General features: G+C 39.4%; 1 protein-coding gene across 1 annotated transcript; it reads left to right on the forward strand.

Moving 5' to 3' along the window:
- Positions 1-11291: 11291 nt before the first annotated feature.
- LOC127123834 (uncharacterized) lies at positions 11292-13085 on the forward strand. Its single transcript, XM_051054010.1, has 4 exons — positions 11292-11493; positions 11572-11714; positions 11817-12308; positions 12801-13085. The coding sequence occupies exons 1-4, from the start codon at positions 11292-11294 to the stop codon at positions 13083-13085; spliced, it is 1122 nt and encodes a 373-aa protein (XP_050909967.1).
- The last annotated feature ends 3069 nt before the right edge of the window (positions 13086-16154 follow it).

The raw sequence follows: 16154 nt of genomic DNA on the forward strand, positions 1-16154 counted from the left end.
ATTTGTACCAAGCCATATAAGTACGACTTGGTTTTTCTTCATTTGGCATGACTGCGTCATCTAAGATATGGTCATGGCGGTGCTTCCATTTGCGACACTCCGATCTTGAGAAGCTTTGCCATGGATTGAAGTTCCATTGGTCGTTAACTTTACGCATATGCCATTCTCCTAGGCTTGCTGGGGGATCTGGGATGTTTTGGGGCATACCGAACTGCAACTTCACACGGTCACTGTTGTGCATCTCCACAGTTGTGAATCGTATTATCGGTGTGCATGCAGCCCATACGACCGCGTCTTCAGCGTTGACCTCATGGTCATGATCCAAATTAAGGTATGGACGCCAAATGAACTGAAATGTGAAAGAAAGTAGGATTATAATCTAGGTAGAAGAAGTTAACAAATTATAACGAAATAATGAGGTTATTATCCTTACGTCTGTCGGTCGAAGGTGATCCAACAGATTGCGATACTAAGTAATACAATGTCTAAGACATCTGTTAAAACTCATACCACGTACAGACCATCTACACCAAAAAGGTAAAAGTATTAGTTAGAGATGATAATCTTTAAAGAAGTAAGTAAATATATAGCAATTTAAACAACTTACTTTTGTGCATACGGGAATGTGAAATGATTGTTGTTGACGGGTGCTAGGGACAGTAGTCTTGACCAACCTCATGCTTGGAGAAAAAAAACACATCCAGGAAATGTAGATGTGTCTTTGTGTGAGTTTTTACACAAGGAGCTATAGAGATAGGCTAGACAAGCAGATCCCCAACTGTAACTTCCTATTCCATCTACATGTCTAAGTAAAGGTAAATATATAATATGCATGCTAGAACCACTACCTCCGGGAAATAAAAAAGAACCAATTAAAAGCATAATGTAACACCTAGTTTTTATTATTCGAGCATCTTCGGTAGAAATGCTCATCTAAGTATAAATTGTTATAGTATGACTTAAGGCGTGAAAGGAGTATACCTTGACCTCTTGAGTTATCATCTAACAAATCAGTCTCCAAGAGGTCCATGCAAATTGAATTTGCATAGTTGGTTTTATCATTAACAACCTTACCTTCAAAGGGCAGTCCCAAAAGCATGTAGGCATCTTCTAACATCACGATACACTCACCGGTTGGGAACCAAAATGTGTGTGTCTTTGGACGCCATCTTTCATATAAAGCAAGAATGAATTTGTTATCTACCGACCAAGACAAAATCTTGCTTATATGACCAAAACCAGCGAGTTCAACATAAGGTTGAATCATCGGGTCCATATGGACATATTCGTGGACCCGAGTCCGGAACCTTGAAAGGGACTCTATTAAAAGAAATAACAAAAGAAGAAAACGCTTACATAAGTTGCTATGTTTGCAACCGTTCCTCTATGCGTTTCGCCCATTGTGAGGATAGACATTTTGTCGGGGAAGAAAGCGGTTGGTGCATATGAAACTACAAGAAGTTGTTGCAGATGAAATTGTAGAAGAAGTAGTGAGTGATAGTGTGGAAGAAGTGTTGATGGTGTGGATGTATTTATAGGAAAATGGCTTGGAGCATGAAAAGTTGTGTTTGCATGTGGTCTCTAATTGAATTGGCGCCCTTGTGCATTTTGTACATGGTGTCACCATTCAAATTGGTGCCTCCATAGGGACATGCATGACACACCTAGGTCTGATTGTTGGTTTCGAGGCCCGCATGCATGCAAGACAAGGTGTCGCCAAATGGATTGGCGCCCATGTGTAAGGAATGAATGGGGGCGCCAATTCAATTGGAGTGTGTGCCTGCATGTCTGACACGTGACTGTCCTCTCTCTTGCATGCTGAACATGTCACTTCTGAGTAGCTTGCATGGTTGACACATCATTTCGGACTAGCTTGCATGTGCTACACATCACTTCGAACTAGCTTGCATGTGAGACACATCACTCACCTATTTAAGTGTCTTACTATCAACATCCAAGACTCAACCCACATTCATCTGCAACAAGAAAATAGTTTTCATCTGCACAATGTCATCTTCACCAAAATATAGTGTCAACGTTCACTGCAACGGTGAAACATACGAGTCTGAGTTATACGGTTTTTGTTTTCGAAACACCGATACCATTAGACTTACGATCAAGAGAAATGCAACCTTCTTGCATTTGAAAAAAAGAATACAATCCTGTATATGATCGGGTATTGTGTCAAAGATCACGTATCAAAATCCAATATTTTTTTAGAAGAGTCAATGCAAGTTTTTCCTGCTTAAGGTACGGGACGATGAAGATGTTGAATACATGTTTGTTAGTCATGAACATTCAGGCTGCAACTGTATTGAGTTGTATATTACTCTTCAACCATGTATACCATCTCAGCAGTCTCAAATAACCAGTCAAGATGAATCTGGTGAATTTAATCCACAATGGTCAGATGACGTCAACCCAAAAGCAGAAGCAAAAGTGAATGTCGTTGATGAAGAAGAAGAGGAGACCGAGATACAGGTTGACCACATGCTGAACAACGACATTGAAGATGATGATCAACCACCGGTAATACCTCCTAGTAATGTCTACAATCCGCCTCAACATATGACAAAGATGGATTTGCATGACGATGAAACATCCAACAGTGTTTTCTATAACCCGTATCCACGATCAGAAGGCGAATTAAAGGTGGGAGACATGTTTCGTACCAAAGAAGAATGTGTGCGAGCTATCAAAAATTTCCACATGAACAACTCTGTTGATTTTACAGTGAAACACACTGATTCGAGAAGGTATGTCATCGAATGTTATAACATCCTTTATAAGTTTCGGTTGGATGCGTCTTACAAAAATAAAAATGACTCTTGGGAGATCGCTTCAATAGACCCACCTCACAGTTGCATTACAACTAACGTTGAACAAGATCACCGTAAACTAAGCGCTGCATTGATATGTCAAGACATCCTGCCGTTGGTTAATAAAGACCCATCAGTGAAGGTGAGTATAATTATATCCCATATCAGAATAACATATAATTATTCTCCATCTTACAAGAAAGCCTGGATTGCAAGGACAGAGGTTGTTAAACAGGTATTCAGAAACTGAGAGGATTCATACAAAGAATTGCCACGGTTTTTATGGGCACTAAAAACATATTTCCCCGGAACTGTGGCAATTATAGAGACATTGCCAGCAATGATGCCAAACGGAACCTGTGTTACAGGTAATAGAATCTTTCACTGTCTCTTTTGAGCATTTGACCCATGCATCAAAGGTTTCTCATTCTGCAAACCTATTATTCAAATTGATTGCACTTGGTTATATGACAAATACAAGGGTACTTTGCTTATGGCGATTACACAGGACGACAACAACAATGTCTTTCCCATTGCCTTTGCTCTGGTTGAAGGTGAAACGGGTGATGGATGAGGTTTCTTTCTTCGACATCTCAGAATGCATGTGGCTCCACAAGCCAATTTCTGTTTGATTTCTGATAGACATGCTGCCATTGAGAGTGCCTATAACAACCATGACAGCGTATGACATGATCCTCCTTCTACCAATGTCTATTACATTAGACATATTGCACAAAACTTCATGCGTGCAATAAAAGATAAGAATCTTCGCAAGAAGGTAGTGAATGCTGGGTATGCTCTAACTCAACCGTCATTTCAATATTATCGTGATGAAATTAGACTGTCTAATGAAGACGCAGGGAGATGTCTAAATAACATACCAGTAGAGCAGTGGACAAGGGCATTTGACAGTGGTTGTCGATGGGGCAACATGACAACAAACCTTGTGGAATGCATAAACGGGGTATTTAAAGGAATTAGAAATCTGCCAATAACCGCCTTGGTAAGATCGACCTATTATAGGTTGGCTTCTACGTTCGCAACCAGAGGTGAAAGATGGAGTGTGGTGTTAATGTCTGGGCAAGTATTCAGTGAGTGTTGCATGAAAGTCATGAAAGAGGAGAGCATCAAAGCTAGCACACACGCTGTAACAGTCTTTGACCGTCATAGGCAAAATTTCAGCATCCAGGAAACAATGGACCACAATGAGGGGAGACCAAATTTAGCCTATGCTGTTAGACTAAATAGAAGTTGGTGCAACTGTGGAAAATTCCAGGCCTTCCGCATTCCTTGCTCCCATGTCATTGTAGCATGTGCATATACTCGTCAAGACGCTTACAATCATTTATCTGATGTGTATAAGGCCGTAAGCGTCATGAATGTATATAATAAAAGCTTCTCGGTACTACCAATGGAGGAATACTGGCCTCCATATGAAGGTGATATAGTTTGGCACAATGACGAGATGCGTAGAAAGAAAAAAGGAAGGCCAAACAACACACGTATCAGGACAGAAATGGATTCGACAAATAAAATGATAAGATTATGTAGTATCTGTCGTCAACCAAGACACAACAAGAACAACTGTCCCAATCGAGAAGCATCATCTAGGTCATAAGATTTTCGTAACATTGTATTTATGTAACCTTCAATCATTATATATCATAAATTTTTTGTTAGAACGAGGTTCACAACAAACACCAGTACAAAATAAGCTAACTAATAACATAAATATTTCTAACTGATTACAACAATCAAATTAATGTTATCTCGACCGAACATCATTTCCCTAGCATCCTTATCAGTATTCATTTGTACCCAACCAAAGATACAGTCGAGTCTCTCAATACTTCTAATTTTTCCCCTTCTGGTATTTTCCCATCTAACCAACGAACCAACTCCCTCTTCAGTTGCTCGAACGTAGTGATGTTCCAGAAGAGCATCAGCATCTGAGGTTTGTCTCTCGCATAAATCACCTTTCCGTATCGGCGACAAACACCAAACATGATTGCCAAATGATTAAATGAAATATGGAATAATGACTCACACAACACATCTATTTATAACAAAAAAATTGCATTTTACACTAAGGTGTCAATCCAATTGGCGCCTCCTTTGTAAAAATACACATGGGTGCCAATTGGATTGGCTAGGGCATGTTCCCTAGCCAATCCAATTGACGCCTCCATTCAATCTTTAAGAGGAGTCGCCAATTCAATTGGCATCTCCTCCTAAAAGTGGGATAATTTGGGATTTTTTTAAAGCAGGGGTATTTTGGAAATTTCCTTTAAAAATTGGGTTATTTTTATAAAAAAATCGTCAACCTAAACTCAATTCTTTAAGATTTTTTTTTTTTAATTGTGATTGTTTGAATTTTTAGCCTAAAGGTCAACCTAAACTCAGTTCACTTGTACCTTTGCAAATTTAATTTATTTAAACATTTAAAACTCACTATATTTTTTTGACAAACTCAATTCATTTACAAATTTAAACGGTGTGATCTAGTAAAAAAAATTATGCTCACTATCACTTAGAAATTTTGGCAATTGAATCAAAAAGTTTTTTCAATAACTCATTTTTTACAAACAATATTAATATTAGCAACAAAGATAGTCACTGATGTAAATGAAAATCTTGCACATTTTTTTTAATACTAAAGGGTCCTCTAAGTCCAAAACAAAAAAATAAAATTATATGATAACAATTCTACTATAGAAAATTCCAAAAAAATCTGCTAAATAAATGAAGTTCAGATCTTGAGACACACATCATAGAGGAGGGTTCCTACTCCATGCCCCACTCCTAAACTCGTCAGCACATCCGTACACTTATTAACTTTTCAATAAATATGAAATAAATGAACTTCTCAATCTTGATTAATCAAATATTTTATTCTTCGAATCAGCCCCAAACCAACTCCCATTTTGTAATTCTCAGTTGAACGCTACATACACCTCTTTGTCAGTCCACTTTCATATATCCTTTATCAAAAACATGATTCAACCATTCATAAACTCCCCAAAGCCATGCTAATACAATAGAACACTTTCTTAGGAACTTTGAAAATTCTCCTAACCAAACTTCATACTTGTCTCTAATTACTTCGCCCTACCTCGCTTGATCTTCTAGTTGCACTGCTTTGTCTGTATTGAGTTTAATCCATTCATCATTTGGTGACGTCCATTTGATTTGTTTAATAGCCATTTGCTTATTGGTAACTTTATCATGCAAACTTAACCTCATAATGTAGTTCTTAACTTTAAAAGAGTATTAGTTGACTGTGTAGCATAACATAGTCATCCACATGCCCCTTGAATTCCTCTAATACCAGACTGTGTGACAAGAAGTTTCCCATATAGCTTGTTAATCACCATTCTCTCCATTACTTAAGTTCCTTCGCATATTCAGATCAATCCAATCCTGGACATTCAAACTGAATGAGGTATCCCAACCAACTTCCTTTAATAAAGCCATCCATATCTATTTAGAAATTATGAAGTCTCTCAAAGCATGGATGATAGACCCTACAATTCAAATACAGTTAGAGTAGTAAGGGTCACCAAGCTTGATATCGGTAAGCAACTGGTTAGTCTTGATGCCATTATGATTGCTGAGAATCCGTTATCAATCAATTAGTATTGGTTGATATTAAATTAGTTATAAGTGTAAATTATATTATTATCTATCGTGTATATCTCTTTTGCATATAAATATACAACATGTGTAATCATATTAGACACACAGAGATACAATTACAACAAGGTATCTAGAGTTGGTTGACCTACTGTCTTCCACAAATTTTCTTCTTCCATTTTCCACAAATTTTTAGCGATCCACGACACCTTATAAAGTGCCCTCTCACAACCCGCGCGTGAATCCCACAGGCCTCCCTGCCAACTACACGTGGCCGCATGTCTTGCCGCTTCCACAGTCACCAACACCTCCTTCCCACACTCTCTCCATATCTGCTCTTGGTATTTTGTTCCAAGCCATCAAATATCATGGGAGATATTGATTCTGTCACGTTCACTAAGGTTCCACTTATCCCGTGGGAGAAACTAACTGGAACAACCAACTACAACATATGAGATGGTGCTGTCAAAATGTGGTTTCACGGTCAAGGAGATGAGGATCACTTAACTACAGAATTTGATATTTTTTCCGCCGCCAAACGCGATAAGTGGAAACAAACTGACGCTTCTTTATGCACTATGTTATGGTTTTCCATAACAACGAATCTCCAAGCACAATACAAAGCCTTTATGTAGATGTTTGATTGGCTGCATTTTATGGTAAAACACTAGCTGGATTCTAATGTCTTGACTGATGTCATGACATGCTGTGGAGATGTTTGTTTGACTGCAGTGTGTGTTAGAATATCTAGCTGTACTCTGATGTCTTGACTGATGTCATGACATACTTGAGTAGTATGCTGCAGGTTTAGCTAATACATAACTTACTGAATGTCAAACTAGATGTTATGACATTCATCCCTGACAACAGATACTGAGGAATATAACAGTTGGTGTTCTATTATAACTCAGTATTTATTTTCAGTCTGTTTATCAAGGAAATAACAGACCTGGCATAATGCCTACTGTCTGAATGTCAAACTGGATGTTATGACATTCATCATTGACAGCATATACTGAATAATAGGCAGATTGGTTTTCTGCTACATTTCAGTATGTATCTCAGTCTGTTCTTCAGGAGAACAACAGACCATGGCATAAGGCTCTTTGTGTAAATGTCAAATTGGATATTGTGACATTTATTAATGTAAGCTGATACTGAAGTATGGACTGAGTGGTCCTGTACAGTACAACACTTTGTACAGTCAGTTTTCAGGAAAAACAGACTTAGCATATGGTCTATGATGTGGACGTCAAACTGAATGTTGTGACATTCATTCCTGACAGCATATGCTAAATTGTAGGTTGGTTAGTTTTTCTGTTTCAGCAGTTTTCTCAGGCTATTCTTCAGGAAGTCAACAGCTGAGCTAAAATCCAGGAAACTAACAACTAAGCTACAATTAATGAACCTAACAAATAGCCTATTTGTTAGTACCCTAATATGTGGAAATTAGGTTAACTTGCTTGACCTTAATTTCAGGAAATACAAGTACAAGGCCCAAGTGCTGCAATATAAAAGGATTGCTATCCTTCATTCAGAACTCGGGGATTTTAGGCGTGAAGATTTTATTTGTCCATCATACTTCACTGCTGTATTTTTGTGTGTGTCTTGTATTAGGTGTATCTTGTGAGCCAAGCCATTATCACTTAGATGATTGCATTGGTATAGGGTGTTTATTGAGTTGTAAGTGTTGTGTCACTCGAAGCTTTTAAGCGTGAGTGTTGTGTATCTTGATTAAAGCTGTTAAGCACAATCAAGAGTTGTTTGAAGTGTGACTTCATAATTATCTTTAATCTTAATTAAAGGTTGTAATCACTGAGGTGATTGAGGGGGAGTGAGTAGGAACTCTGATCTTAGAGTAAGATTGAAATTGCATTGGATAGGTATTAAGTGATAGAGTTAAACAATTGGTTTAAGGTCTGAATTAATACTACTAATAGTGGATTTCCTCCCCGGCTTGGTAGCCCCCAGACGTAGGTGTGTGTGACGCCGAACTGGGTAAACAATTCCTTGTGTTATTTACTGCACTTACATTTTAAGTTCTGCATAATTCTTGTCTGCGCAGAATTGGATGTCATAACATCCCGTGTGACATCGAAAGTTTGTTAACTAGAATTTCAATTGGCATCAGAGCAGGCACCCTGCCTGTTAATTTCTGGGTGAGATCTAGGGAAGTTACTTTCTAGTACCATGGACAAGGATGTAGGATACTCAAATAGACCACCCATGTTGGATGGTTCTAACTAGGATGACTGGAAGCCTCGTATGATAGCCTTCTTAAGGTCTTTAGATAGCAAAGTCTGGAGAGCTGTCAACAAAGGATGGGAACATCCAACGAAGATAGGTAAAGATGGAGTCAATGTGCAAATTCCCGAAGAAGAGTGGGACAAGGAGCAAGAGGCATTAGCCCTTGGAAATTCTAAGGCCTTGAATGCATTGTTCAATGGAATAAGTAAGAACATCTTCAGACTGGTGCACCACTGTGAGCTGGCTAAGGAAGTTTGGGATACCCTCAAGATAACTCATGAAGGTACCTCCAAGGTGAGGATGTCTAAACTTCAGATGCTGACCACCAAGTTTGAAAATCTGAGGATGAAAGAGGATGAGACTATTCATGACTTTCACATGGATATTCTTGAAATTGCCAACACCTCTGGTGGCTTAGGTGAGAAAATGGCTGAAGAGAAACTCGTAAGAAAGATTCTTAGGTCATTACCTAAGAGATTTGCTATGAAGGTCACTACTATAGAAGAGGCTCAGGAGATCTGCAATATGAAGGTGGATGAGCTTATTAGTTCTCTCCAAACCTTTGAAATGGGCTTGTGTGAGGATGCTGAAAAGAAGAACAAAAGCATAGCTTTCGTATCAAATACTGAAGAGAATTCAGAAGAAGGAAACATTGGAGGAAATGAAAGCATTTCAGAAGCCATAGCCATGCTTGGAAGACAGTTCAACAAGTTCATAAAGAAGGTTGAGCAACAGGGCAGACCTAATGTCAGGAACTCTTCATATGACATCAGTAGAAGGTCAAAATATGAAGAAAATGGCACTCAAGGCAAGGGAACCCAGTGCCATGGATGTGAAGGCTATGGTCATATTAAAGCTGAATGTCCTACCTTTCTCAAGATGCAAAAGAAAGGGCTATCTGTCACCTGGCCCGAAGGAGATTCTGAGAGTGAATCTGCTAAACATGTCACTGCTCTGACCAGTGTATGTGCCTCTGATGATGACTCAAGTGGAGATGAACTTACCCTTGATGAACTTGCTGCTTCATATAAAGAACTATGTATTAAAAGTGCAGAAGTTTGCATCCAAGGAGAAAAGCAAAAGAAACTCATCAAAGAGCTGGAAGCTGAGAAACAGAAGCAGCTGACAGTCATAGATGGTCTGAATGGTGAGATATCTGTGCTGACATCTAAGCTAGAACAAATGACTAAATCCATCAGAATGCTGAATAAAGGAACTGACACCTTGGAAGAGATTCTAAAGGTGGGGCAGAAGTCAGGAACCATGTCTGGTTTAGGCTATGCTAAGAAATCCTCAACTGAACTCAAAAGATCAAAGGCTGAAGTTCATAAACTCAAGCAGAAGTCACAACTGATGTCTCAACATCAGGGAACCAGGATGAGTAACCATCAGAAGAAGAAATTTCAAAGATGGAGATGTCACTATTGTGGTAGATTTGGTCACATAAAACTTTTCTGCTACAGGCTGCATGGTTATCCTAACCAGACTGCTCAAGTCAGACCTAAGCTGAAGGCATCTACGTATAATGCCCCCATTAAGAAACAACAATGGGTTGCTAAACTAGCTCACACATCTCCAAGGGCATCTACCAGACAAGACTGGTATTTTGATAGTGGCTGCTCAAGACATATGACTGGGATGAGAAACTTATTGGTGGATCTACAACCCCATGCCACCAGGTATGTTGCATTTGGTGATGGAGCTAAAGGAGAAATCAAGGGTGTTGGTCAGCTGGATTGTCCTGGAGTTCCAAAACTGAGTAATGTGCTGTTAGTAAAAGGACTAATTGCTAATCTCATCAGCATAAGCCAGCTATGTGATCAAGGCTTCAATGTACAATTCACTAAGGAAGGATGTGTGGTGATGAATGGATGCAATCAGGAAGTTATGAGAGGAGACAGATCCAAAGATAACTATTATCTATGGGAATCTAAAGTCTCACACTACTCCTCAAATTGCCCCTTAGCCAAGGAAGAGCAGGAAGTGAAGCTGTGGCATGGAAGACTTGGACAACTTCATTTAAAAGGAATGAAGAAGATCATATCCAAGGAAGCAATTAGGGGAATCCCAAATCTGCTTATGGATGAAAGAAAAGACTGTGGAAAATGTCAGATTGAAAGCCATAAGTCATCCTCACCTATTGGACCTCATACAAATGGGGTAGTAGCAAGGAAGAAACAGAAGTGTGTATCATTGTCCACTACAGAAGCTAAGTACCTAGCTTCTGGTAGCAGGTGTTCACCACTGGTATGGATGAACCAGGTGCAGACTGAGTACAATGTCACTCAGAATGTCATGACATTGGATGCTACTCAGTTTGACAAAGTTAGGGGCAAAGAGGGAATGTGCGCTTTTGAGAAATTATAGCAACTAATGATGTTAGTTATTTACTGTTTAGTAAGTCAACTTATTAAACAATTAATAGTACACTCTTATTGGTCAACAAATAATAGACATTGCTCGTGCAACAAGTGTTTCCTATTCCATCGCTTCAACTCTCAGTCTTGCAAACTTTCTCCCAAAGAAACTGTTAAACTCTCCTTCGAGATATTCATCATGTCGCACCAATCCGACTCAACCTCCTACACGACCATGACTGATTCCTCCAGCTCTGAGTCTTGCAACCCTAACCGGGAAGATCCTGTGGCTGACGCTGCAACTTCGTCTCATGCAAGAAGACCTAAAGAAACGGTCTCCGGGTTCTCCTCAGCAATCGCACTTGATGAACAACCCAGGGAAGGCTCGAGGCATGTGCATAATGCCATTGCAACTATTGTAAATAAGATACTATCTGGTAATCAGAATGTTCCTGGGGTCTCCGTTCCCTTGAACACTATCATACCTGATAATGTTGCATGTCAAGAAAACGCAGTCGTCGTAAGAAAGAATGTCGCTGACGATGCTGAGCAACCTGATGCTCATGAGGGGTCAAAAATTGACAAACCCTTAGATAATGTGAGAGGTGAGGAGGTCCGTGTCACTCATGATGTCAGTGACAAACCTAAAGCTGACACAGTTAATCTGGAAGAATTCTCTGATAATGAACTGTTGACCTCAGTTGTCCCTAGCATAGCCAAAAGGGTTAGGACTAGGAGAGGAAATAAGACTGTGGTGCAGAGGTCCCCAACAAGGAAGGTTGATGTGGCAACTTCTCCCACTCCAAAGGTGACAGAGAGTTCCCTCAAAAGGAAAGGGCATGGGCCTGCAAAATCTTGGAGCAAAGAGGTGCCCAAGAAAATGAAGACCAAGACTGTTGTTTTGGAGTCTGATTCTGATGTCCCTTGTGATGTCACAACATCTCTGTCGAAGAAGAAGCCAATCACTAGCAAGCTGGCTGCTAGTGTCCCTGAGGTACCCATTGACAACGTGTCATTCCATTTTGCCTCTAGTGTAAACAGGTGGAAGTACGTCTATCACAAGAGGCTGGCCTTGGAGAGGGATCTGGCTCAGAATTCCCTGGAGTGTAAGGAGATTGTAGACCTGATTCAAGAAGCAGGCTTACTGAAAACTGTGACTCAACTCCCAAAGTGCTATGAGACTTTAGTAAAGGAGTTTATTGTCAATGTGTCTAAGGAATGTGCAGATGGAAAGTCAAGTGAATTCAAAAAGGTATATGTGCGAGGCAAGTGTGTGAACTTCTCTCCCTCAGTTATCAACCTGTATTTGGGAAGACCTGATGTAGTTCAACCAGAGCTTGAAGTGACTGACAACAGAATCTGTCAAGTCATCACTGCAAATCAAGTCAGGAAGTGGCCTCTTAAAGGTAAGTTGGTGGCCAGCAAACTCAGTGTGAAGTATGCTATGCTACACAAAGTTGGAGCTGCCAACTGGGTGCCCACAAATCACAAGTCCACTGTGTCTGTGATGCTTGGAAAGTTCATCTATGCTGTTGGAACCAAAGCAAAGTTTGACTATGGAACATACATTTTTGATCAGACCATGAAACATGCTGGGAGCTTCAGTGTGAAGGGGCCTATAGCCTTTCCTTCCCTCATATGTGGCATTGTGCTGAATCAATTTCCAAACATCTTGACAGAAAATGACTTTGTGAAAAGAAGAGAGAGTCCATTGGCCTTCAATTACAAACTATTCCTGGGTAAGCATGTCCCTGACATTGCCATGACAATTGGAGAAACATCAAGTGTTGGCAACCAACCAGATAAAGCTGCTGTCATTGCCATACTCAGAGAGACCTGCAAAGAGCTAGAGGCAAGGAAGCTCACTTCGGAAAAGTTGATTATCCAATTGGAGATGTCTGATGATGGTGTGCTTGGTGAAGCTACTGAGGCTACAGAAGGAGCTGCAAGGCAAAGTGCAGAGGGTGAAGAGGAGGCTAGTTCGGATGATGGCACTGATGATGAGGCTGACTCTAAGTCAGATGAATAACTCATTTATTGTATTTCTGTCATTTGTGTAATTCTGTTTATGTTGGTCTGTAATTTAAAGTGTTGCTTTGGCAACATTTTTGACAAAAATGGGGAGTAACACCTGTGGTGCCCCAGGACAACAGATTCTTTTGCTAAACAGATAGTCAAGATCCTCTAATCCAGAGGTTGTGCTGCAGCTGATGTTCCACTTCTATGAGTGTGAGTGTGTTTATGTGTGTTGCTATTAGAAGTTTTTATTTAACTTCTATGTGTGTGATGCTGGTAGAAGTTTTTATTTAACTTCTGTATGTGTGCTGATATGTGAAGTTTTTATTTAACTTCTATGTGTGTGAGTGTGCTGCTGCTCTGAGTGTATTAGCTAGTTTTTTTCCTGCTAGATGTGTGTTTTCCGCTGCTGTGTACTCTGTTGTGATGCCAAGTTGTTTTAGCCAAAAATTTGCCAAAGGGGGAGTTTGTAGATGTTTGATTGGCTGCATTTTATGGTAACACACTAGCTGGATTCTAATGTCTTGACTGATGTCATGACATGCTGTGGAGATGTTTGTTTGACTGCATTGTGTGTTAGAATATCTAGCTGTACTCTGATGTCTTGACTGATGTCATGACATACTTGAGTAGTATGCTGCAGGTTTAGCTAATACAGGACTTACTGAATGTCAAACTAGATGTTATGACATTCATCCCTGACAGCAGATACTGAGGAATAGAACAATTGGTGTTCTGTTATAACTCGGTATTTATTTTCAGTCTGTTTATCAAGGAAATAACAGACCTGGCATAAGGCCTACTGTCTGAATGTCAAACTGGATGTTATGACATTCATCATTGACAGCATATACTGAACAATAGGCAGATTGGTTTTCTGCTACATTTCAGTATGTATCTCAGTCTGTTCTTCAGGAGAACAACAGACCATGGCATAAGGCTCTTTGTGTAAATGTCAAATTGGATATTGTGACATTTATTAATGTAAGCTGATACTGAAGTATGGACTGAGTGGTCCTGTACAGTACAACACTTTGTACTGTCTGTTTTTAGGAAAAACAGACTTAGCATATGGTCTATGATGTGGACGTCAAACTGAATGTTGTGACATTCATTCCTGACAGCATATGCTAAATTATAGGTTGGTTAGTTTTTCTGTTTCAGCAGTTTTCTCAGGCTATTCTTCAGGAAGTCAACAGCGGAGCTAAAATCCAGGAAACTAACAACTAAGCTACAATTAATGAACCTAACAAATAGCCTATTTGTTAGTACCCTAATATGTGGAAATTAGGTTAACTTGCTTGACCTTAATTTCAGGAAATACAAGTACAAGGCCCAAGTGCTGCAATATAAAAGGATGGCTATCCTTCATTCAGAACTCGGGGATTTTAGGCGTGAAGATTTTATTTGTCCATCATACTTCACTGCTGTATTTTTGTGTGTGTCTTGTATTAGGTGTATCTTGTGAGCCAAGCCATTATCACTTAGATGATTGCATTGGTATAGGGTGTTCATTGAGTTGTAAGTGTTGTGTCACTTGAAGCTTTTAAGCGTGAGTGCTGTGTATCTTGATTAAAGCTGTTAAGCATAATCAAGGGTTGTTTGAAGTGTGACTTCACAATTATCTTTAATCTTAATTAAAGGTTGTAATCACTGAGGTGATTGAGGGGGAGTGAGTAGGAACTCTGATCGTAGAGTAAGATTGAAATTGCATTGGGTAGGTATTAAGTGATAAAGTTAAACAGTTGGTTTAAGGTCTGAATTAATACTACTAATAGTGGATTTCCTCCCTGGCTTGGTAGCCCCCAGACGTAGGTGCGTGTGACACCGAACTGGGTAAATAATTCCTTGTGTTATTTACTGCACTTACATTTTAAGTTCTGCATAATTCTTGTTTGCGCAGAATTGGATGTCATAACATCCCGTGTGACATCGAAAGTCTGTTAACTAGAATTTCACTTTACCACTTGGTATGAGGTTTGGGAAAAGGCTAAAAAAGTCTTCTCTAATGATATCCATAATCTTTACAGTGTCACCACCAAACTCAACTCTTTAAAATTGAAGAATATGGATATGGAAGCCTATCTGAGTAAGCTTGAAGCGTTAAAGGAAAGTTTTGCAACCCTAATGTCTTTTACAAAAGATGCAACAACTTATGCTAAACAACAAAGTAAGTATTTCATGAACGTGACACTTTCCAGACTACCATCAGAACTTGATTCCGTTCGGAACCAAATTTTATCAAGATCCAATGTTCCTAACTATGAAGCAGTTAGTGAACAACTGTTGTGCTTGGCTACCCCTCATTCTTTTGGACCAGTTTCTTTTGTGTCTTCTTTGAATTTTATGTCTATTCCTAAGTCTACAGGTGAAACTATGACTGATCACAATTGGCGTCAGGTGACGGTGGAAGAAATGGCTGCATTGCATTCAAATAACACTTGGGACATTGTTACTTTACATTCCGACAAAACTACAGTTGGATGTCGATGGGTTTATACAATGAAAGTTGGACCATATGGTCAAATTGATAGTCTCAAAGCTCGTTTGGTAGCCAAGAGATATACACATATATTTGGCCTTGATTATGGTGACATTTTTTCTCCAGTGGCCAAGATTAGTTCAGTCTGTCTCTTCCTTGCAATTATTGCTATTAATCATTGGTCGCTTTATTAGTTGGACATTAAAAATTCCTTTTTTACACGGAGAATAGGAAAAATAAGTGTATATGGATCAACCTCCAGGTTTTACGGTTCTTGGCAATTCAAAACTTGTTTGTCGGCTTCATCATTCTCTTCGTGGGCTGAAACAATCTCCACGTGTTTGGTTTGGTCGATTCAACTCTTCCTTGATACAATTTGGTATGAGTAGATGTGAAACAAATCACTCTGTATTCTTCCTTCATTCCTCCACCGGTCAACGCATCTTTCTTGTGGTCTATGTTGATGACATTGTTATCACTGAAGATGATACAAAGGGTATCCAACGACTCAAAATTCATATTTTAAAAAACTTTTAGATAAAAGATTTGGGTCCACTCAGATACTTCTTAGGTATTGAAGTTGCTCAGTCCTCATCAGGC

This window comes from Lathyrus oleraceus, chromosome 2 (genome assembly GCF_024323335.1).
Source record: "Lathyrus oleraceus cultivar Zhongwan6 chromosome 2, CAAS_Psat_ZW6_1.0, whole genome shotgun sequence".
In the NCBI taxonomy this organism is placed as follows: Eukaryota; Viridiplantae; Streptophyta; class Magnoliopsida; order Fabales; family Fabaceae; genus Lathyrus; species Lathyrus oleraceus.